A 21941-nucleotide genomic window follows, 5' to 3' on the forward strand; every position below is an offset into this window, starting at 1 on the left:
AGCCCCAAACAGTGTAAGAGTGTATTGTTGTTGTTTTTTCCTCTTTTGCAGAAAGCTGTAGAAGTTTTCTGCACCACTGTACCAGTTTGAAGTGTGGAGTCACTGTCTTTCCCTCACTTACGTGTGTCCCACTGCAACTTCTGTTTCCTCCCTTCTTTTGCTGCAACAGATCTGATTTTTCTGATAGTAGTGCAGTTGTCACAGATGTAGATGCAGTTTCTCCTTTCTGAAGGGTGTGATTTTTTATTTTGACCCATGTGTCTATAACCTTTCCTTGTTTCACAAAACAAAGAGTGAAGAATGTGGGCATCCAGAGGTGGATGAAACCAGCTTAGTTATTCCATGCTGAATGTCTTTGTGAAGCTCCTGATTGCTATTGTATCCCTTCTTAAGCTACCAAAATCAGCACTGCCCAGATTACATTATTTTGTACTGTATATTAGAAGCCAAGTGCCTGGATCATTTTAAGAGTCTTGAGGGCATCCAATAGTAACTCACCAGATGGTAGAGACAATGAAAGGCATTTTTACCTGGAGGGTATTTAGAGGGCTCAAGATTATTGTGTTCAGCAAATGGCTTAATTGGATCAGTTTAATCAAGAGATCAGCAAGAAGATCTTAGAGAGCCTTTGTCTGCCTTCTTTCCTCCCGAGTTTAAATGCAGACCAAACTGCTTAACAGCAGTAACAATGGTAAGAGGAACATTAAAAACTGGATTGAATAAAGTTGTTCTAGATTTTCAGTGCTAAAAGGAAAACAGTAGAAATTCAGGGAGGTGGTTTGTTGGTTTGTTTTTTAAAATCCACATAAAATTATCTCCATTCCTTTTCTTGGGATTTCTAGTTAGAGCAATGTGTGTTTCTCTTCCAGTCATGGAAGAATTGCCTCGGGTGGCAAACCTTAATGTTAACGATTATGATATATGTTAACAAATACCGCTGCTTGTCAGTTCCCCTTTGTCAAAGGTCCTTAGCAAGGACCTGAGGCAAAGCAAGCCACTGCCTGTGCAAACCTGCACAAACACATTCTTGTCATTAAAGCAGTACTCCAGGGCTCTTGTTTCACCATGCAAGGTGTTTTCTGTGGACGGCCAAGATACTGCATGTGCAGGATTACTATATTTTTCCGTATATAAGATGCCCCATGTATAAGACGCCCCCCTTGCTTTTCTAACCTAAAATTAAGAAATCTAAGTGGGGCTTAGCAAGTGTAGGGGGAAAGGGATCAAAATACTACAGGATTGCTTTGATCCCTGCTTTCCCCTCCACTTGTTTTTGTTCTCTCCCCATCTTACTTCCGTGTATAAGATGACACTCAATTTTTAATCTAAAGATTTTAGACAACTACATGGAAAAATACAGTAATTTTCTCTGTACAGAATGGCCATAATCTAGAGTGGAGTTCCTAGCCTGCGGAACAAAACCCTTCTAAATTTGAAGAGTTATCTATTTCATCATCTCCAAGTTTCATCATCCTTTTACACAAACGTATGAAAGACTTGTCCAGCCTGTCTCTCATATGGGCAATCTTTGAAAAGCCCCAAACCAACTCATGAGTGCAGTAGTCCTCACCTAGTTTTTTTCTCCAGTGACTAGTGTTCTGAATCATGCTGCTGCTGTTACTAACTAGAGGCAAGCTGTAGCCATTGATGGACTTATTTTCCATGAATTGGCCAATCACCTTTTAGAACCATTCCTATCTTCTTCTTGAGGTAGTGAATTACATAGTTTAATTCTGCACTGAACAAAGCATGCTTCCTCTTCTGTCTTCTCACTCTTTTGCTATTCAAGTGCAGTGGAAGGCTTGTTATACAAGGGAGAAAATTATTCTTATCTTTTTTCCACACTGTGCATCATTTAGACCTTCATTGGGTGAAAAAAATAACAAACTACTGTATCTAACCACTCCAATGTCAGTCTGATTGCTCAGTGAGTGGCTTCTGAAGGATTTATTAGCCTGGCTCAGTGGCTGGCCAGTGAAGCCACTGCAGTGCTTAGAAGTTAAGAAGGGTCATGAACGTCAAGAGCAAATCCATGGGAACAGCCCCAGCTAAAGATGGCACAGCAGCTAGTGTTGTCCTTCTGCGCTGTAGCTCAATGCAACTGGTCGCTGATCTGCTCAGAAGAATATTTATTTATTTATTTTAAAATAATTTTATCCCACTTTTCTCCTTTAAAAAGACCCAAGGCAGCTTCCATCATTAAAAGACAGTGCTTAAAGCGAACAACAGTAAATATGCAAATGCTAAAAAGGATCAAAGAAGTATTAAATAAAAAACTAAATAAAAGCAACAGCAGAACACATTAAAAGCAGTAAGATACAATAACGTGTGGACAGCAACATATGGCAACTTCTTAAAGAAATAGAAGTGCCTGACCTTTTGATTGTGTGGACTACAGCAAACTACGGGAAGTTTTTAAAAGAAATGGGAGTGCCTGACCACCTTATCTACCTCCTGAGAAATCTATATGTGGGACAGGAAGCAACAGTTAGAACTGGATATGGAACAACTGATTGGTTCAAAATTGGGAAAGGAGTACGACAAGGCTGTATATTGTCTCCCTCCTTATTTAACTTATAGGCAGAATACATCATGCGGAAGGCTGGACTGGAGGAATACCAAACTGGAATTAAGATTGCCGGAAGAAATATCAACAACCTCCGATATGCAGATGATGCCACTCTGATGGCAGAAAGTGAGGAGGAATTAAAGAACCTCATAATGAGGGTGAAGGAGGAGAACACAAAAAATGGTTTGAAGCTCCACATAAAAAAAACCACAAACAAAAACCTAAGATCATGGCCACTAGTCCCATCACCTCCTAGCAAATAGAAGGGGAAGATATGGAGGTAGTGACAGATTTTACCTTCTTGGGCTCCATGATCACTGCAGATGGTGACAGCAGCCCTGAAATTAAAAGACGCCTGCTTCTTGGTAGGAAAGCACTGAAAAACGTAGACAGCATCTTAAAAAGCAGAGACATCACGTTGCTGACAAAGGTCCGCATAGTCAAAGCTATGGTTTTTCCTGCAGTGATGTAGCTGGACCATAAAGAAAGCTGACCGCCGAAGAATTGATGGTTTTGAATTGTGGTGCTGGAGGAGGCTCTTGAGAGTCCTCTGGACTGCAAGGAGAACATACCTATCCATTTTGAAGGAAATCAACCCTGAGTGCTCACTGGGAGGACAGATCCTGAAGCTGAGGCTCCAATATTTTGGCCATCTCATGAGAAGAGAAAACTCCCTGCAAAAGACCCTGATGTTGGGAAAGTGTGAAGGCAAGAGAAGGGGACGACAGAGGATGAGATGGTTGGACAGTGTCATCAAAGTGACCAACATGAATTTGACCCAAGTCTGGGAGGCAGTGGAAGACAAAAGGGCCTGGCATGCTCTGGTCCATGGGGTCACGAAGAGTCGGACACGACTTAACAACTAAACAACAACAAGATACAAGAATCTATTTAAAAACCTCACTCAGGCAGCCAGTCACTAAGGGATAGCTTGCCTGAAGAGAAAGGTCTTTGTCTGGTTTTGGAATAATAGCAAAGATGGGGCCAGCCTGCCTTCCTGTGCAGGGATCACCCCCCCCCCCCAACTGAGTGCACTGCCAGCTAGAGATAAGATTGCTAATTTGCTCTGGTTCAGAGGTAGAAGGATGGATGTTAACAATGAATGTGCAGAATCTCACTAAAGATGAATTTTTACTGTGGCAATTACAGTTTGGAAATCCACTTAATGGGCCAAGGGATATACTGTAGGAGAACATATTCAGACTGGCCCCATCTTTTCTATCTTTCTGTGTGATTTTTAGATAGACTGTTAGGCATGACTGCTTTAACTGGATTTTAGTACTACTTGTATTTTCCATTTTTGTGTTTTCCATTTCTCAGAGTGACATGTTATTTTTTTATACTTATTGATCTTTGCCTTAATATTGCCTGTTAATGATGTATGATACCCCATTCACTGTTTGTAGTTTTTAAATGTTGTCTTTTAATGATGTTAACCCCCGTCTTCTCATTGTTCTCAACTTTACATATTGTCTTTCATTGTTGTAAGCTGCCTTGGGTCCTTTTCAAGGAGAAAGGCAGGATAAAAATATTTTAAATAAATAAAAAAATAATGGAGGCTCCCCCACTCCCGAACCAGGCAAATTGTGTGACTGGCAAAAGAGGGATTCCATAGCTAAAGATGTGATTCTAAAAAAAGTCTTGCTAATGAGCAATTATAGTCAGATATAACAAATCTGCCAAAGTAATGAGAACAGTCCCTTGACTGTCCCAGTGCCAAAACATTGATTACTTGGACAGGGCGACTGATGAAACTGAAACTGAACTCATATGAACATAAGAAGAGCCCTGCTGGATCAGGCCATGGGCCCATCTAGTCCAGCTTCCTGTATCTTACGGTGGCCTCACCAGGCGCCTCTGGGAGCACACGAGGCAACAAGATAGCTGTCTCCTGATCCCCCTCCCCTGTACCTGGCATTTTGAAGTACCTTCTTTCTTTAAAATGTACGTTCCTTGTTTAAAACTCAGAATGTGACTGATTCCCAATAACTGCTCTCTTACACTTTTTCCCCCTAATCTGAGCCTGTGTGGAAGGGAGCTTAAGGATACACAGAAAATAGCCTTTCTTAGGGCAAATTGCTCCCTTGCTGAGGAGCTACAGTTGTTCTGAAGTCGCTGGCATACTGCTATGAACCTCTAAGTAGAATTCTTAATTGCAGCGTATGTGTATTTATTTTACACCACAGTGAGCAACAATGATCTGCTAGATCAGCAAGGGCGTACCTATGGCATGCGTGCAACAGCTGGCACCTCTCGGTGGGCACACAAGCCATAAGTCGTCAGATCGCTACCTCTGGCAGCCAGACCTAAGGAAGTGGCTGCAGCGCCCCAACAGGCAGTGACCCAGGATCCGGAGCAGCTGGCGCCGGTGCTGGTGGACCAGCCAAGCTATAGGCAGTGGTGAGGTTGGGCAAGACTGGAGGTGGATCTGGAATGAAGCACCTCCGTGCCCGGGATTCCCCTTCCTGCCGCCGCCACTTCCACTTCTGCCACTGGTGCTTCCCGCTGTTTGCTGGGTTGTTATTTTTGTCCCATTCCCCCGTAGTTCGGGTGCTCTGGATCAAAAAGGTTCGCCATCACTGTGCTAGATGTTGTGGACTACAGTTCCTTCAACCATGGCCAGCACATCCAGTGGTTGGATGGATTGTTATGCATGACTGCTCTGACTGGATCGTTAGGACTATTTATGTTTACCATCTCTCAGAGTAGTATTTGTTTGTGCCTTTTTAGTGTTTGCATACTTATTGGTTTAGTTTTAAATATTGCCTTTTAATTATGTTAACCCCCATTGTATACTCATTGTTCTCAGCTTTAATTTATTTATTTATTTATTTATTTGATTTATATCCCTCCCATCTGATAAATCTATACCACTCTGAGCGGCTAACAACATTATAAATACAATTATAGTAACATAAATTCAAAATATCAATTAACAAACATAACATATTGTTTTTCATTGTTGTAAGCCGCCTTGGGCCCTTTTCAAGTAGGAAAAACCAGAATAAAAATATTTTAAATGAACAAATAAATAAAAAATAAATAAGAGGTTAAATTTTGGAGTTCTTTGTTGTTTAAAGAAATTGGAGATCTTGGTATTATAAATGAATGATATTTCTGTGTGCAGAACATTTTCTATCTAACCACTCTTTGTTTTCCTTTCTCTCTCTTTTTTAATGTTGTGTTCACGATGATATTTTAATACAGTAGTCCCCAAACATGGGTTGTTGGGCGAGAACTCCCAGAAATCCTGGCCAGCACAGCTAGTGGTGAAGGCTTCTGGGAGTTTTAGTCCAAGAACATCTAAGGACTCAATGTCGGGAACCACTGTTCTAATGAAAAAAGTGCACAGGCTCAAACGTCTGGCCGAGTTCCCACCTGCCAGTGGGCTCTCTTATAGCACTTTTTCACCATTGTCAAGTGCCTATGGCCGTTGAATGTCAGAATTACCTTTGCCTTTCAAAAAGTGGCCTAGGACTAAAGAAGTATAGCCAGAACAGTTGTTGTTAAATGCCGTCAAGTCACATCTGACTTTTAGTGATCCTAATAGAATTTTCAGGGTGATATATTTAAGGGGTGATTTTATCCATTCCACACGCACACACACCATGAATTTCAGTGGCCAGAGATCTGAGGCTCAGGTCTCCTGAGTTCTAGTCTGTCCCTCTGTTCAGTACACCCACATGGGCTCCCAGCCATAACTAGAGGCATGCAGATTTGTGGTTTTGGACTGCAGGCAACCTGAACACTTCTAGCCGTAACCAGACATTTTCCTTTCTGAATCCAATGAACAAAAGAGAGCAGAACCGGTATTGTAGGGGGGAATTAAGTGATAAAAACACAATTGGCCCTCCCATTTGGCCCAGGCTTTCAACAGTTGGGAGCTACTTCATAAATCCAATTTGTGGAGAGGGTAAGTGGAACTTATGCTTCAAAAGTTGCAGGGAAGTCTCACTTTATTCTCCTTATAATACTCGTCATTCTCTTGGCAGAAAGTAGAAGAGTGATTTATAAAGACAATAACTCAAACATAATATAAACTTTCTCAGTAACTTCCAGCATCATTCACAGAAACGTTGACAGTGGGTGCTCTGTGGATGCCAGTGGCTATGGTAGCTCTAGCCAACATCTGTGGTCGTTTGCCACCTGCTCCTGAGCCTCTGTCATCATTCTGTCTCATTTCAAGGGCAATCTTTTGCTCTCACCCCCCCCCCGGCTTTACGGTCAGGGCTGGAGTGGGAAGTTGGGTTGACAAGAGTTGTCAGTAACCCAGCTGGAGTTTAGAGGTATTTGAGGCTCTTAGAAGCACAGAGAAATTTGGTCCCTTTATCGCAAGTCACTTCAGGCTTGAAGAGGCAATCTTTGTTCTGCCGCTGGGCAACTGAGGTCCAGAGGCCGCTTGTGTGGCATTGTGCCCGGATGGGCAGCCTCAGATTTTCTACTCTGATTTTTCCACCAGCCAGTGCGAAATTGTATTTAGTCAAAGGTTAGCTTTAACATTCAGAGGAGCACTTATCTTCTGATTGACTAACCAAATAACTGAAATTCGGTGTTTGTGCTTCCTCCTTCACCCTCCTGCAAAACAAGAATTTCCACCCAACAGCTGAGTTGCTTAATATTGGAACTGGGCGATATTGGGTAGTCTTTAGGGCATGTCCCTAACCTTTCAGATTGTTGAAAGAGCCTACGGAGAGGTGACATGAGATATCTCTTCCAGTGGCAGTTTGTGCTGTTCTTCGAAACAAAAAGCAGGTGGAGCTGGCAAATTGCTCCAGATCCCAATTGACTGGTGAATGGCCATGCTGGTTGGTGAACTCAGGGAGTGATCCAGAAAGTTACAGATTTTTTTCAAGCTCTGCTTCAGGCCAGATAGCCAGCCAGTGTCTTTTAGCTGCCGCTGCAGAATTTGCAAGCAGAATCTGAAACCCACTGTCCTCCTTATGTTCCCTGTGTTCAATATTCAGGGGTAAACAGTCACTGAATATTCTGACATCTCTTGTCAGTAATCAAAGAATATGAATTCATTTGATACTTTAAAGAAGGGGCATGAGCTAAGGTATTGGCAGTAATTTCATCTTGTAGAAGTGAATTTATTTTTATTTAATTTAAAATATTTTTACACCACCTTTCTCTTAAGAAAGGACCCAAGGCAACTTGCATCACTAAAACACAATTTTAAAGCTAAAAATTGTGAAATATTCAAACATTAAACAACTTAATGACAATACATTAAGAATATTATTTAAAGCACTACTAAAACAGATTTAGAAGCAACAGAATGCAAACCATCTCATTTTAAAACTTCTCCTTGACAGTCGGTCCCTAAGGAAATGTCTGAAGAGAAAGGTCTTCATCTTTTTGCAGAAAGATAGTAACAGTGGCGCCAGCCTGGCCTCTTGTGGAAGGGAGTTCCAAAGTCTGGAAGCAGCCACAGAGAAACCTCTCTCCTGTATCCCCACCAGACACACCTGTGAGGGTGGAGGGACCGAGAGAAAGGCTTCCCCTGATGATATTAACACCGAGGCAGGATCATAGAGGGAGAATGCAGTCTTCGAGATAGCTTGGAGCCAAGCTGTTTAGTACTTGATAGGTTAAAACCCAGCAGTTTGAATTGAGCCCAGAAGCGGATTGGCAGCCAGTGGAGCTACTATAATAGTGGCGTTATGGGATCCCTGTAACCAGCCCCAGTTCACCGTCTGGCTGCAGCATTTTGGATCCACTGAAGTTTCAAGCAGATTCCAAAGGCAGCCCCACAAGTTACAGTAATTCAGCCGGGAACTAGGGCATCTGTCACTGTGGTCAGGGCAGACCTCTCCCGGAGTGGGTGCCTCTGGCATACTGTCTTAACTGTGCAGAAGTTGTCCTAACCATCACTGAAACCTGGACATATATAGGCTCAGAGATTAATTATGGAGTACACTTATGTTGTGCACCTGTGTTTCCAGAGGGAGTGTAACCCTGTCCAGTACAGGCTGGGTCCCCTCCTCCCCTTTTGTTTTTTTCTTCATTAGATGACCTGGAGTTCTTTCCTGTGAGAGAGACAGAAGTTTCTATTTCTATTTTACACACTTCATAGTTTTATCCATTTGTACAGTGTGACTTCTGTTCCCCCCTCCTCAAAAGCCCCCAAACATGCCGCCTTCCCTTGCAGTCAGAACCTCATCTAGCCTTGTGAATTTGCGCTTCTTGTGTTTTTGACCTCATCTGGCCCAAGAAAATTTGAAGTTCAAGAGCACATTCCCGATGTGTGGCTGAAATGCACTGAGAATTTTGCTCAAATACCCCTTCTTCTTTTGGTAGTATTAAAGTTATGAATAGAGCGTTGCAGCATCTTAAAGACTCCTCAGTTTGTCCTGGCCTATCTTCTGTGGACTGCTACATTCTACCTATGAGAATATATATATAAATTCAGCTGCTCTGAATGTCTGTTTTCAGCAGCTAAGCAGGGTCAGGCCTGGTTTGTATTTGGAGAGGGGACTCCTTTAGAGAATGCCAGTTGGTGCCTCTCCCCCGCCTCCTCAGCTGATCCAGCCACTCACCACCTCCTTGACTAATCTCTCAGTCATGAGCAAGAGCACTGACTTCTCTGCCCAGCCCTTGTCTCTGATTGGGAGATCAGCCGAGAGGGTGGGGCAGAGAAGCCTAACTGGAAGATCAGTTGAAGAGGTGCCCAAAGCTACCACGCTTTGGGCCTGGTGAGTGGCTCATCGATCCAGAGGAGGCAAGGGAGGAGAGCAGCAGCACCTGTGCCGCTTCCTTTACAAACCGGGACGAACCGGTTTGTGCCCATCTCTACCAAAGATCTTTAGGTAGGTTGAGGAAAGAACACAGAGCACAGTTTGCTGTCCTCTGAAGATGCCGGCCACAGAGACTGGCGAAACGTTAGGAAGAACCACTTTCAGTTCACGGCCAAGAAGCCCGAAAAACCCACAACAACCATGAGGAAAGAATATTGTCTGACACCCTGGAGCAGCATAGCTTCCAGGCAGAGCTGACAGTACAAGCTTAGGCTCTCTGACTCATGATATGTCAGCTTCCTACAGATACCAGATGCATAAGAAAGTAGTCACCAACTGAGGACATGGGTTGCTTCTTTGCTTTCTGTATCCTTGATCTGTGTTGTTTTACACACTATTACACACTGTGATGCAGAAGAGCAGCAGTGGTAAGTATATAGAAGTATGCAAATTTATGGTTTCAGATTCCAACACCCAGAATTCCCTCGGTAGCCGTGGGAGTCATGCTTCCTACCAGTTGGCCAGACCCAACTTATTTCAGCAGGGTGTTCTCATGTTTTGAGAAACTCCATTTGTCATGAACTCAATCCATCATGTCTAGCCCACCGTGCTTCATGAAGTGGGTGAGTGGGATGCAAGTGTAGGGCATCAAGTCATTAGAAAAAGTCAGATTGGTGTGAAGGAAAGTGGCAATTACAGATAACTTCAGAGCAGAATGAGTGTCTTGGCTTCTGGGCCGAAAAGGGTGGGGTGGGGAATGTTTATCTTGTGAAAGGTGAGAAGCACTTTGAAACAACCTTATAATTTTTTCGCTATGTAATTTCTGTAACAACGGAGGGCCACCCACATTTCTAAAAGCCTGAGATAGATGTGTTCCTTGGCTAATCACAAATCTTGGTGGTATGTTGACAGTATGTTCAAAGACACACCTGCTCTGCAAACATTTGAGAGGATGTGTGGTTGATAAAAAAAATATATGTCTTTTTAATCTGGGCACTTCAGCAAAGCTGCTTCCCTCCTCCTGCCCATCTACTGGCTGGGATCTCTGTCTCCAGTGCCCCTCTGTGCTTTTGATTTTTCTTCTACTAAAGTAATGCCTTTGTGAATTTCTTTGGAGGCAGTGCCCTTGGAGGTACCTGGGTGTGGCATTAAAGGACCCTGGATTGTGAGTTCAGAGATCAGGATGGTTGAGAGTGAAGTCTGCATTCTGAAGAAGGGTGTGCGTCTTAACATGAGCAGTTTCATAGCCTGTGGGCCAGCGCTTGGCACATGGCAGGAAAAAAAGGGGGGCAGCACCCAATTAAAACAATATTTCGAACAATGACCCATACAGTTTATGATAAGATTATATGCAATGACATTGTTCTAGATAAGAAAATATACAGTTGCAAAGAGTGAAAATCTGTCAGGAGTTGCTTTCTCCTGCCTTCAAATTGCTTAAATCCTGAGGGGTTTTTTTTCTGTCCCAAATTGAAATAGAGTGTATATCTTTGTAAAGTCTTCAGAAACAGGCTGCAGCAAATTTCTCCTGTATGTGTACATATAAAGCATGGAATGGACCTTACTGTAGCTGCTCTACCATACAGGACTTAGGAGTTCCTCATAAAGAAGAAGCGGTAACTCAGATTCTACAGTAGCCTGGCTAAATGCAGAGTGTTTTAATCCCAGACATTTAAGAGTGGAAAATTGAAAGATGTATGAATCTGTTGGGTTTCCATTTAAATTTACAAAGAAATTTGCAAACGTTGGTAACACTTGTGAAAAACTGAATGCATTCTACTTTCAGTGCATTTCTGATCACTGTTAATTGTTCTCTGTTGCACGATATCCCAAAGAGGGCTAGATGGTTCTTTAGCACATGTCTGAGCTGTGTGCAGTCTTTGGCATTAGGGCCGCTACACAGTAGGGTCATAATGTGGTGGTGGGCAAGAGAATAGGATAGGACTGTTATGAGTCAGTAGCTCAACCGGCTGCCACTCTCTTCTTAATTCACACAAAATGTACTACTGAACTATAGTGCCAGGATTCCTTTTGTTTAGATGGTTTGCATTGTGGACATGCACACTTTGTGCAGAAGAGCATATCTGGTGCCTCTGTGTGCAAGCATAAGTGGCATTTTCAGTGGGAACCGACTCTTGCACAATGGCAGTGTCTTTGCAGAGGGTGTGATCCTGTATTATTCTGCCAGCCAGGCTTTCCTCTCATTAAAGTCTCCATAAGACATGTTTTTTAAACGCTGGCGTTTCCAAACAGGGTTATTCATTGTGCTCTTTGCTGTATAGACTCACTGTATAGACTTTGCCTATTGCCTCACTGTCTAATACACATGGCATGAAAGGAAAAAGGAACGGAGAGGGAAGAGGAAAAGTGGCCAGTGAAACAGCTGTCCCTTCACTGACCAATGGATGGAACCGGCTGATCTTTCTTTTGCCGAGATGTTTCTGCTCAGGAAAGGGGAAACCCCTGTTACCGTTTCATCATCCTCTGGACAGTGGCAGAGTTCAGAGTGATATTCCCTTTATTAGGTGAGCAAAAGAAACTCTCTTTAGGACTGGAGGTTGGTCTAGATTGGGGTGAGCAAAATGTAGCCGTTTAGATGTTGATGGCTTGCACCTCCCAGCATTCTTCACCATGCTGTCTAGGGCTTATGGGAGTTGCAGTCCAACAACGTCTGGAAGATCACACTTGCTTTAGTCCTCTGAAACTCTCCTTGTACCTCTTTAAAGAAGATCTTGGTTGTTGCATTTTCCCACTTTGGGGAAATATTTCCCTCTCATCTTGCCGCTGGGTCTGCAGTAGAAGTTCTGGAAATTATATTTACAGTACTTGAATCAGCTCAGTAGTCCCTTTAGCCAGGTATTGTTTTCTCCAACTAACAGTGACTCAGGTTTCTAGCAGAACGTTTTCCCCAGCTTTAGTGTGCAGGGAAGCAGAGGTTACAACGTCTTTCCTTCTGCATGCAAAATTTATTTTCTATTGCTGAGCTATCACCCTGAGTATAGGGTGCATATTTGGTTCCTCTAGGCTCTGGGCAGCCTTCTGGAGACTTGGACAGCTACTGCGCATGAGTTGAAAGTGTGGTTTTAACACACCCAGGAGTTTCTCGTGGCTGCACAGATCAGTAATTCTGGGTCAGATGTCAAGACTCCCAGAGCGGTTCACAGTAAAAGCAAAACCAAAATAAAGAAGTCTTACTTACAAGAAAAAAACATGATGCAAAGGGAATAGAGAATAAGGTGAAGGGGATGTGGGGAGAAGAGATCTTGGCATTAGTTCTTAAAAATCACAGTTTTTACAAAATCCAGCTTGTGTGGAGGCAGTTTGAAGGAGCATCAGCAGCTAGGTGATAATTCAGGCGTTGAGTCCTGTTCCTGGAAACAAGACAGGATATAAATTGGATGAATGACTAAATAATTAAATGGACCAAGTAGCCATGCTTCTGTTCTTCCCATTGCCACATTTTGGCAGAATGGCTGTGAGTTCATTGTTAAAGTTGGCACCTTGTAATACAGCTTTGAAAGCACCATTCCTAAACAGCTTGCTTATTGTTCTCTTTTACTTTTTATTTCCAGATTTCCTTTTACGCGCAGTAGTTTTTTTTAAAAAAAAGCACAATGGAATTCTATGAATCTACCTATTTCATCGTCCTTGTCCCCTCGGTCGTGATCGCAGTCATCTTCCTCTTTTTCTGGCTTTTTATGAAGGAAACACTGTACGACGAAGCCCTCGCCAAACAGAAGAGGGACCAGAAATTCCCTCCTGCCAAGACTGATAAAAAGAAAGCCGAGAAGAAGAAGAGCAAGAAGAAAGAGGCTCAGAATGGGAACCTTCACGAGTCCGACTCAGAGAGCACCCCTCGAGACTTTAAACTCTCTGATGCTTTGGGGGCCGAGGAGGAGCACATCCTTCCTGTCGCTTTGGGTGTGGCAGAAACCGCTGGCAACCTCCGGGAGCGCAAAAAAAAGGAGAAGAAGCACAAGGGTACTCCAGAGGAGCACGCTGTGAAAGAGCCAGAAGGATCCAAATCTACAGGGAAGAAGGTGGAGCCCATGCCCATTACGAAACAGCCGACCCCGCCTTCAGAGGCCATTACGTCCAAGAAGAAAGCTGGGCCAAAGAAGCAGAAAAATGGAACAGGTATCGCCGTCTTATGGTTTGGGTGGGTCTTTTGTGGGCCCTGGGGAAGGGGGTGTAGTTTGCCTCAACTTCACTGAAACCGTTGTGAGTAATAACAACAACATTTCTACCCCATTTTTCCAATAAAAATACTGCTCAGGGTAACTTACAAGCATCATGCAATAGAATAATAATAATAAAAAAGACAAGTGCAAATGAAGTCAACTAAACTAAAAATCCAGAGGCAACCACAAAACTGTTAAAATCAGTTAAATCTATTGGGGGGGGGAAATGAAGCAATAATGTCAGCTGTCTTAAAAAGATTTATCTTCCCACCCTTTCTGAAAGTAGTGAATCTGGTAACAGACTGTGTCTGTTTGGTGAATGTAATCTGGGAGCAGTGAGGAGAAAGTCCTTCCTTGGTTGCCTTGTCGATGTTCTCAAGCCAGCCTTTCCTGAAGGTCTACTCTTTTATCGCATTTTTGAGTCACGCATGCTGTCAGATCAGCTTACATATCAGTTAGAAACAAGATAACCCTGTCTTTGCTTGCAAAGCTTTTCAAGATGCAGCGCACACAGAAAGGGGAATGAGGAGCGCAGAGGAAAACAAGCAAACTCAGATACAGCGAGCAGATGTAATGGGTGCAAGTGGCAGAAATATATCTTGGGAGGCCTCCAAGAGATAGTTTGGTAGCCACCAGAAAGGCAGTAAGGCAGCCCGAAGCTGCCAGCTTTACAGGGAGGGACTTTCCTGGGATCTGCCAGCATTCCCAGAAAGGAAAAGTCAGATGGCTCTAGACCACTGCCCCCCCCAGACCAGGTGATTCTTATGTTCCTGAAAGGACAGCTGGTCATAAAGATTTCTGGAGAATCTCAGCCCTGCTGATGAAGGCAGCAGTGGATTGAGATGGCAGAATGGGGAAGTTAACTTTTAATTTGGCTAGAACTATTCCTCTTTTAAAATGTTCTTATTGCAAGGACCATTCAGATTTAAGCCATTTGCTTTCCCCCCTCCCTCGCTACTCCAAAATGGTCACTCTGCATAATAAGTTTAAAGTTGTTTCCTGGTTTTAAAACAGAGGAAATTTTCTCAACGTTTCTGAAAGACACTTGGGATCCAGAGAGTTCCTGGAGGAAATGCTTGCTAACGGCTGCTGCTCCATGTAATCCAAACGAAGCCAATTTTTACTGCATTTATGCAAAGGCCATTGCAATTCGGGAAAGAGTATAATAAAAATAATCAGTGACAGGAAAAGGTCAAATCAGATGCTGTGTACAGTTGAGCCACTTTTAAACAGTAGATCCATGAATGGTGCTTTAAAATGAAGGCTTAAGAACCTTTCATTTTTCTTTTAGTTAAAACATTTATATCACAAGAGCTCGGGGAGGTTGCAAAGCAGTATAAAACATTTTAAAGACCAAAGATATTTAAAACAATTTAAAATCAAGCAGTTTAAACACAAAATTAGAATATTGCATTAAAATCTGTGGTCTCAAGTGTGTTTCTACTCTTAAGTATTCTTTCATGAGAATACAAGTTTGTTCTTAGCAGAAAGACGACACCTCCCTATCTTTGCAGTAGTTCTTAAATTCTGAATGGATTGTGTGGAAAAGTGGCAAATGAACCAGACGATGATGAAGCTGCTCATTGAACATTTGTCTGAAAGCCAATTTACGGTTTCAGTTTGGATGAGAGCCTCCAGTTTGAATCCCACCCCAGGCCAGAAAGCTGTCTTTTTCCAACAAATGTTCAGAATGCTAAGAGTGTGATCTTGAGTTGCACAGAGTGGCTTTTTAAATCTGAGTGTGGCACGAAAAAGATATTGCAGTGCCATTTAGCCATTAAAACAAGATATGATTCACCCCAGTCAGTCAATGTTTTTGGCTGCAGTCCTAAGGAAATAATAATAAGCTATGTTTAACTGAGTTTTGTTTTGTTTTACTGATCAAATGCATAGGATTGTTGCTCCAGTCTAGTGATTTTCATTGGAGAGAGATTTCAGCCTCTCCTATTGAAACAATGGTGCTAGAAGGGATGGGAGAAGACAGCCTTTTAGAAGGAATTTTTTTTAAAATAAAACTCAGTGGTACAGATAAAAGGTTCAGGTTCAGAATGTATATGTGATTGTGGGAGGAGATAATATACGAAATAGTTTCCAAGACACCTTTGTAGTTGAGCTGTCATTGGGCTGTCCAAAGCCATTGCAATAATAATAATAATAAAAATTCTTCATGAAATGCATCAAGAAAGGTACAAGATAAACTTGGATAATATAGCCCTCTCTGGTTAAAAGGAATAAAGTGTGTGTCTCAAAAGTGGTGTTGATCCATAATGACAGCGGCATCTGGCCAGCCCTTCCTTCTGCAGAAAATCTTTGCTGGATAGCTAAAATAGAGCACCTCTTTTGAACAGTCTTTTAGCAGCTGCATGAGCTCAGCATGATGATGCAAGTGAGGCAATACTTTATTAAAAGAAGCCGGTTCAAAATAGGAGGTGGCATCAGGATGTAGCTCTCACAGCATAGAAGTTTCTGCCTGCTGTGAGGAAAAGGCGCTTCTGCACTCCAGTGATTGCTTTCTGATACACAGCTTCATATTCACATGTGAATTTTTACCTGCTGCCTCAGCAGACTTCACCCACAATGCTTTTGCACCTCCTGATTTTGCTGGAACAAAGTGTTGCCTCAATTTATGGAGTGCAGCATCGAAAATGGAAACACTCAAGTAAGTTTTCAAGGTTAGGTGTAACTTGTCCCCGGGTCCCGATGGTCAAATTAAAAGAGAGAGAGAAGGAAAGTAGAAGGTGTGGATTTTCTGTTTTAACTGTTCTAATATTAAAACTTTTCAGCCTAATGCTTCTGTTAAACAGTAGCTGTACTGAAGTGCATGGTATCTGTCATTGTGGTGGGGAAGAGTGTGTATAGTGGTTGTTGTGGGTTTTTTGGGCTCTTTGGCCATGTTCTGAAGGTTGTTCTTCCTAACGTTTTGCCAGTTTTTGTGGCCGGCATCTTCAGAGGACAGCACTCTGATGCCGGCCACAGAGACTGGCGAAACATCAGGAAGAACAACCTTCAGAACCACGGCCAAAGAGCCCGAAAAACTCACAACAACCATTAGATCCCAGCCGTGAAAGCCTTCACGAATACAGTGTGTATAGTGTTTGTATACCACAAACCCCATGGGTGGACTCGGAGCTGGGTTATTGGTATGATCTGTTCCTGGAGGCCCATAGTCGCACCTCATGTGGACTTCCTTTTGGTGAGCATGTGTGGGGATTTTGTAGTCTAAAGTTCCATCTTGTGGCTATTAAGGGATACATCACTGGTGTTTAGCATAATCAAGTTATTGTAGTATAAAGATGCATTGTTCTATGATTCTCTCTCTGCGCAGGCGTGGAATGCCTTAAGACTGATAACCACACGACGCCTCTATGGCCAAATTCTTATCTTATGCTAATTTTGCTTGTTTTGCGTGCTTAATAAAAACGTCTGGGGTGAAGAAGGGAGCCATATTATTCTTCTTCTTCTTCTCTACCGGTACCTGAATACTAACAAGATAAAGTCTGCAGTGTCTTCATTTATCAGAGATCTCTCCCTGGTTTTCATGCAACTGCTGCTTGGCTGGCTTCCAAGCAGGGTTCCCTGGGGATTTTCCCCACAAGCATGTTCCTTATTTTTTTCTTTTTTTTTCTTTTTTCTTTTTTCTTTTTTGCTTGGTGGTAGACAGCTTTGCCTTAATAGTGGCCAGAATCCTATTAACACTGGGCTTGCCAGAGTTGCTCGTCTCTGTCCCAGACCTCGAATGTAAATGGTTTGGTGTGTCATGCTGTTGTATATACATAATCTTAGCCTGCCCAGGCGCTTTGTGAGAAAGTCCAGGTTACTTAAATAGATAAGTTGAAAATGCAAACACTATTTGAGTGAGGGTTAAATCTTCTCCTTGTATTTAGGGACTCCACCACTGACATTTTTGCCTGCTTCTGTTTCGACAGTCTGAACCTGAGTTCTAGGGTCACGAAGGCTAGGAGTGGTAGAGTTTCGGGGACCGGTTTCCTTCTGTCTGTCTAGCTAACTAGTCATCTTAAACACTTGCATGACACCCCCCCCTCGCATTCAATTACGTGAGGATCTACAAAGGCTGATATGTCTCATCTCATCTTTTTATAGATGACCAGGATGCCAAGAATGATTCGTTTCTGTCCCCAGCAAAGAAGCAGGACTCTCTTCTCCATCATGAGATAAAGCAAGAAAGTGGGTCAGGAAAGAAGAAGGTTTCTGCAAAGAAACAAAAAACAGATAATGGTAATACAGTGTGTGAGTTTGTATGTGTGTGTGTGTGAGAGAGAGTGGGTATACATGCACGTGCTCACTTTTAAATTGTTCCATCATCATCAGTACTAATGAATGAACTTCCTTAGGCTTGATTTTCAAAATTGAGACTTAGCAGATTAAGATGCTCCCCATTCTTGTGCAAAGGCTCCTGCTCTTTAAACCCCGTTAGGAATTACATATTCAGTAGAGTCCATTTCTGTTCCTTCTGCCTGCGCAGACGTACCTCTTTGCCTGCTTCCCCAGGCGCATTATGGTCAGCAAAGGGGAGGTCAAAGAGAGAGAAGCCTTACTTGCCAGCTGAGCGGACGAAGGAAGGATGGGAGAGGTCTGGCCAGCAGCTATAGTGGTGATGGCTAGGTGCTAGGGTCAGCCGCTACCTAAACTGGGAGATGGCAGTGCTTGTTTTATAGGGATGGAGTACATGCTAATTATCCATGCATTTGGAATTTGTCCATATCACTGATCATTATCATCTTTTAGTGCAGTAAAGGTTAATAATTAGGTTATGATTTAAGTTTTTTCCCCCTTGGGTCTGTTTCACTATCCTCCAGAAATATATCTTAATACAATTATTAGCCTTAAACGTGACAAAGAACAGTAAACGTAGCTGTCCCTCGCAAGGTACCACTGTCCAGCATGCATGTGTAAGCTGGACTAGCTTCAGGAAGGAATTTAAAAATGAGAAAGCTCCCAGCCTTCCAAGCTATTTTGCTTTTGAACTCCAAGGTTGCTCTGCTTGAAATGAAACCCAGAGTTCATTGACATAACTGCCCCGGTTTCTTTTGAGCTGAATCAAAATCTAGGTTAACTGGCAGTCGTTATCTTATGACTGCTAGTAAAATCTGTGCAGCAGAGGCCCATAAGGGTTGGGTGTCCTTGGGCTTGTCGCTATCTGAAGGCACTTTGACCCTTGGTCTTGGTCACCTCGGTTGATAAGGTTTCCTTATTCTGTTCAGGAAAAATCAGGAAGAGGCCACATGGTTGTGGAAACAATAGAAATACCAGAACAGGTGATGCCATTAAGAATATAAAACAAAACAAAAAACAGGAAAACAGTGAACTTTCGATGAGAAAACATCTTTTTCAAGGCTGTGCATCAAGTTCTTGTGGGTAGTTCCAACTTACTGGTACATGCTGTTATTATCGTCCCAAATTCACATGGCTGAACCATGGCCAGGTTCACTTCTTAGATGAGGATAGTGCAGTATGCAGGTTGTTTTCAAACTCCTTCCCAACTAGCAGTTTGGAATGTATGGCCCATCTCTTAAAACAAGAGTCTTTTCTGTGTACTTCAACATGTTCCAGTGAACACAGCAGCTGAGCAGAGCAGGGATTTCAACTGCGGCCTTCCAGATAGATGTACAACTTTCACCACATCCAAAGCATGCTGCTTATATACCACCACATAGCACTTAAAGCAATCTCTGGGCGGTTTTGTGATGGAAATTACTGTCAGACACTGGAGTTCTTGTGTCCACCACCTCTCTGTCTCAGAGATCTGCCTTCTGCTCTCCCATAAACTCCTTACGGCTTTGATTCATGGGTCAGGCAGTGCTGTGTCAAGAATCTTTATGTTGGATTTAATAGTCTCCTCCCCAGGTCACACTCTAGTCTCTTGATGATGGTTGTTGCACTGAGGTATTTGCGTAACCCTTATTCAGCCTTGTGGCGGAGGGCTGATGGAAGCTCACGTGGAACCATTCTGCAAGATGGTTCATTTTTCTAAACTGGTGGTTCCCAACATTGGGTCAGCCAGGTGTTCTTAGCCTGCAACTCCTAGAAACCCCAGCCAGCACAGCAGAGCACAGCTGGTGGTGAAGTCTTCTGGGAGTTGCAGTCCAAGAACACCTGGATGACCCAGGAATGGGAGCCACTGGTCTAAAGGAATGGATGGGCAAACACTAGGTCACACATGGTTCACAGCTGAATGTTATCTGGTTTATGGTGCCCGAGGCTTCCAGTTTCCTACTTCACTTTGTATTTGGCTTGCCCTGAAAGAATTAAGTGAGCTTATGGTTTAGGTCTGCTAGGAGACACACCTTTCAGAGTCCATATGACACTGGTTCTGAAAGGACTGCACTGGTTGCCAATACACTACCAGTCCACGTTCAAGATAGTGATGATAATCCATACAGCCCTAAATGGCTTGGAACCTGGATACTTGAGGATCCCAGTACAGACCTGCCCAGTCACGAAGATCTGCTGGAGGAGGGGGCTTCCTCTGTGCCCCACCATGAAGCATGATCCACTTTGCAGAGGCATAAGGGAGGCTATTTCAGCTGTTGTTGTTGTTTAGTCATTAAGTCATGTCTGACTCTTTGTGACCCTGTGGACCAGAGCACACCAGGCTCTCCTGTCTTCCACTGCCTCCCGGGGTTGGTCAAATTCATGTTGGTAGCTTTGATGGCACTGTCCAACCATCTTGTCCTCTGTTGTCCCCTTCTCCTCTTGCCTTCAAACTTTCCCAACATCAGGGTCTTTTCCAGGGAGTCTTCTCTTCTCATGAGATGGCCAAAGGATTGGAGCCTCAGCTTCAGGATCTGTCCTTCCAGTGAGCACTCAGGGTTGATTTCCTTCAAAATGGATAGGTTTGATCTCCCTGCAGTCCAGGGGACTCTCAAGAGTCTCCTCCAGCACCACAATTCAAAAGCATCCGTTCTTCGGTGGTCAGCCTTCTTTATGGTCCAGCTCTCACTTCCATACATCACTACAGGAAAAACCATAGCTTTGACTATGCGGACCTTTGTTGGCAAGGTGGTTTCTCTGCTTTTTAAGATGCTGTCTGGGTTTGTCATCATCTTAAAGAAGCTGGCATCTTTTAATTTCGTGGCTGCTGTCACCATCTGCAGTGATCATGGATCCCAAGAAAGTCATAAGATACCGGGTGGAATAGAAATGAAATGAAATAAGATCAGGGGGAGCAGCCTCCAAAATTCCTAGGACCACATATGCCTTCTGCTGCACCTTAGACTCTGGCTCCCAGCAGTACAGAACCCGTCCTTGATCCCCATCACCCCCAAAATTAAGAAAAAAATGTTGACAGTATAAGGTCCTTGGAGATGTGGGAAGACTTTTTAAAAATCAGTTTTTAAAGTTTGGTGAAATGTAAGAGATTTTTCCCTCTGAGATCAGTGAACTCATTGTGTGTGTGTGAGGGGGGAGAATATGTAGACTGCTTAATTAACTTGTAAACCACCCAGAGATTGCTTTAAGTGCTCAGTGGTGGTATATAAGCAGCACACTTTGGAGGTGGTGGAAGTTGTACATCTGGAAGGCCGCCGTTGAAATCCCTGCTCTGCTCAGCTGCTCTGTTCACTGGAACATGTTGAAGTAACTGTACATGGAAAAGACTGCAGCCACCTTGGAGAGTGTGCGTGTGAGAAGGTGTTTAATGGTAAGCCTAGGCACAGAAGAATTAAACAACTGGGAAGGGAAATCTGAAGAACAGTTGTCTGCTGTCTAGATGTAAATCTCTGGCATTTTCTGTTGCTGGGGCTTCTCACTATAGTTGAAAGAATAGTGCTGATGTTCTTGCACTTGCTTGGTGAAGTGTGAAGAGCCTTATCGACAAGAGGGAGCATTCAGACAGTGCTCCTGCCCCAAACCAAACAGGTGGACAGGGCGCGAGAGGAAGTGTGGCCCATGTCAGCCCTATAAGTAATGGCCTTTATTTGGCTTCTTGAGTTTAAGGCACACCAATGACTATTCCAGGTGGGTGTAGCGCCATCTGCTGTAACTGCACTTCAAAAAAGGGCTCCAATCCTTTGGCCATCTCATGAGAAGAAAAAACTCCCTGGGAAAGACCTTGATGTTGGGAAAGTGTGAAGGCAAGAGGAGAAGGGGATGACAGAGGATGAGATGGTTGGAGAGTGTCATCGAAGCGACCAACATGACTTTGATCCAACTCCGGGAGGCCGTGGAAGACAGGAGGGCCTGGCCTGCTCTGGTCCATGGGGTCACGAAAAGTCGGACACGACTTAATGACTAAACAACAACAACAACGGGTGTTCATGGATTTTTTTGGCCTGTAGGCCAGGGTTCAGATGCCACAGTGCACTACCCATGGAGCTGGTCTTGGTTTGTTCTAGCTTCTAATTGTAGAAAGGGTAGCTGTGTTAGTCTGTGCAAGCATTATAAGTGAAAACAAAAAGTAAAAAAGGACAAAAATAGGGTGGTACCTTTTGGACC

General features: G+C 43.3%; 1 protein-coding gene across 18 annotated transcripts in view; it reads left to right on the forward strand.

Moving 5' to 3' along the window:
- The window catches only part of KTN1 (kinectin 1), a 130773-nt gene that overhangs the window by 29009 nt on the left and 79823 nt on the right, over positions 1 to 21941 (forward strand). For 17 of the 18 annotated variants that reach the window (XM_072986837.2, XM_072986836.2, XM_078383958.1 and 14 more), the window contains exons 2-3: positions 12879 to 13443; positions 17589 to 17723. In XM_072986837.2, the coding sequence (XP_072842938.2) occupies positions 12921 to 13443; positions 17589 to 17723 (658 nt within the window). In that variant the 5' untranslated portion in view covers positions 12879 to 12920. Of the gene's footprint in view, positions 1 to 10595; positions 11832 to 12878; positions 13444 to 17588; positions 17724 to 21941 lie in introns of those variants that run through there. The other variant, XM_078383934.1, reaches the window with a different exon arrangement.

Source organism: Pogona vitticeps, chromosome 1 (assembly GCF_051106095.1).
Source record: "Pogona vitticeps strain Pit_001003342236 chromosome 1, PviZW2.1, whole genome shotgun sequence".
Classification (NCBI taxonomy): domain Eukaryota; kingdom Metazoa; phylum Chordata; class Lepidosauria; order Squamata; family Agamidae; genus Pogona; species Pogona vitticeps.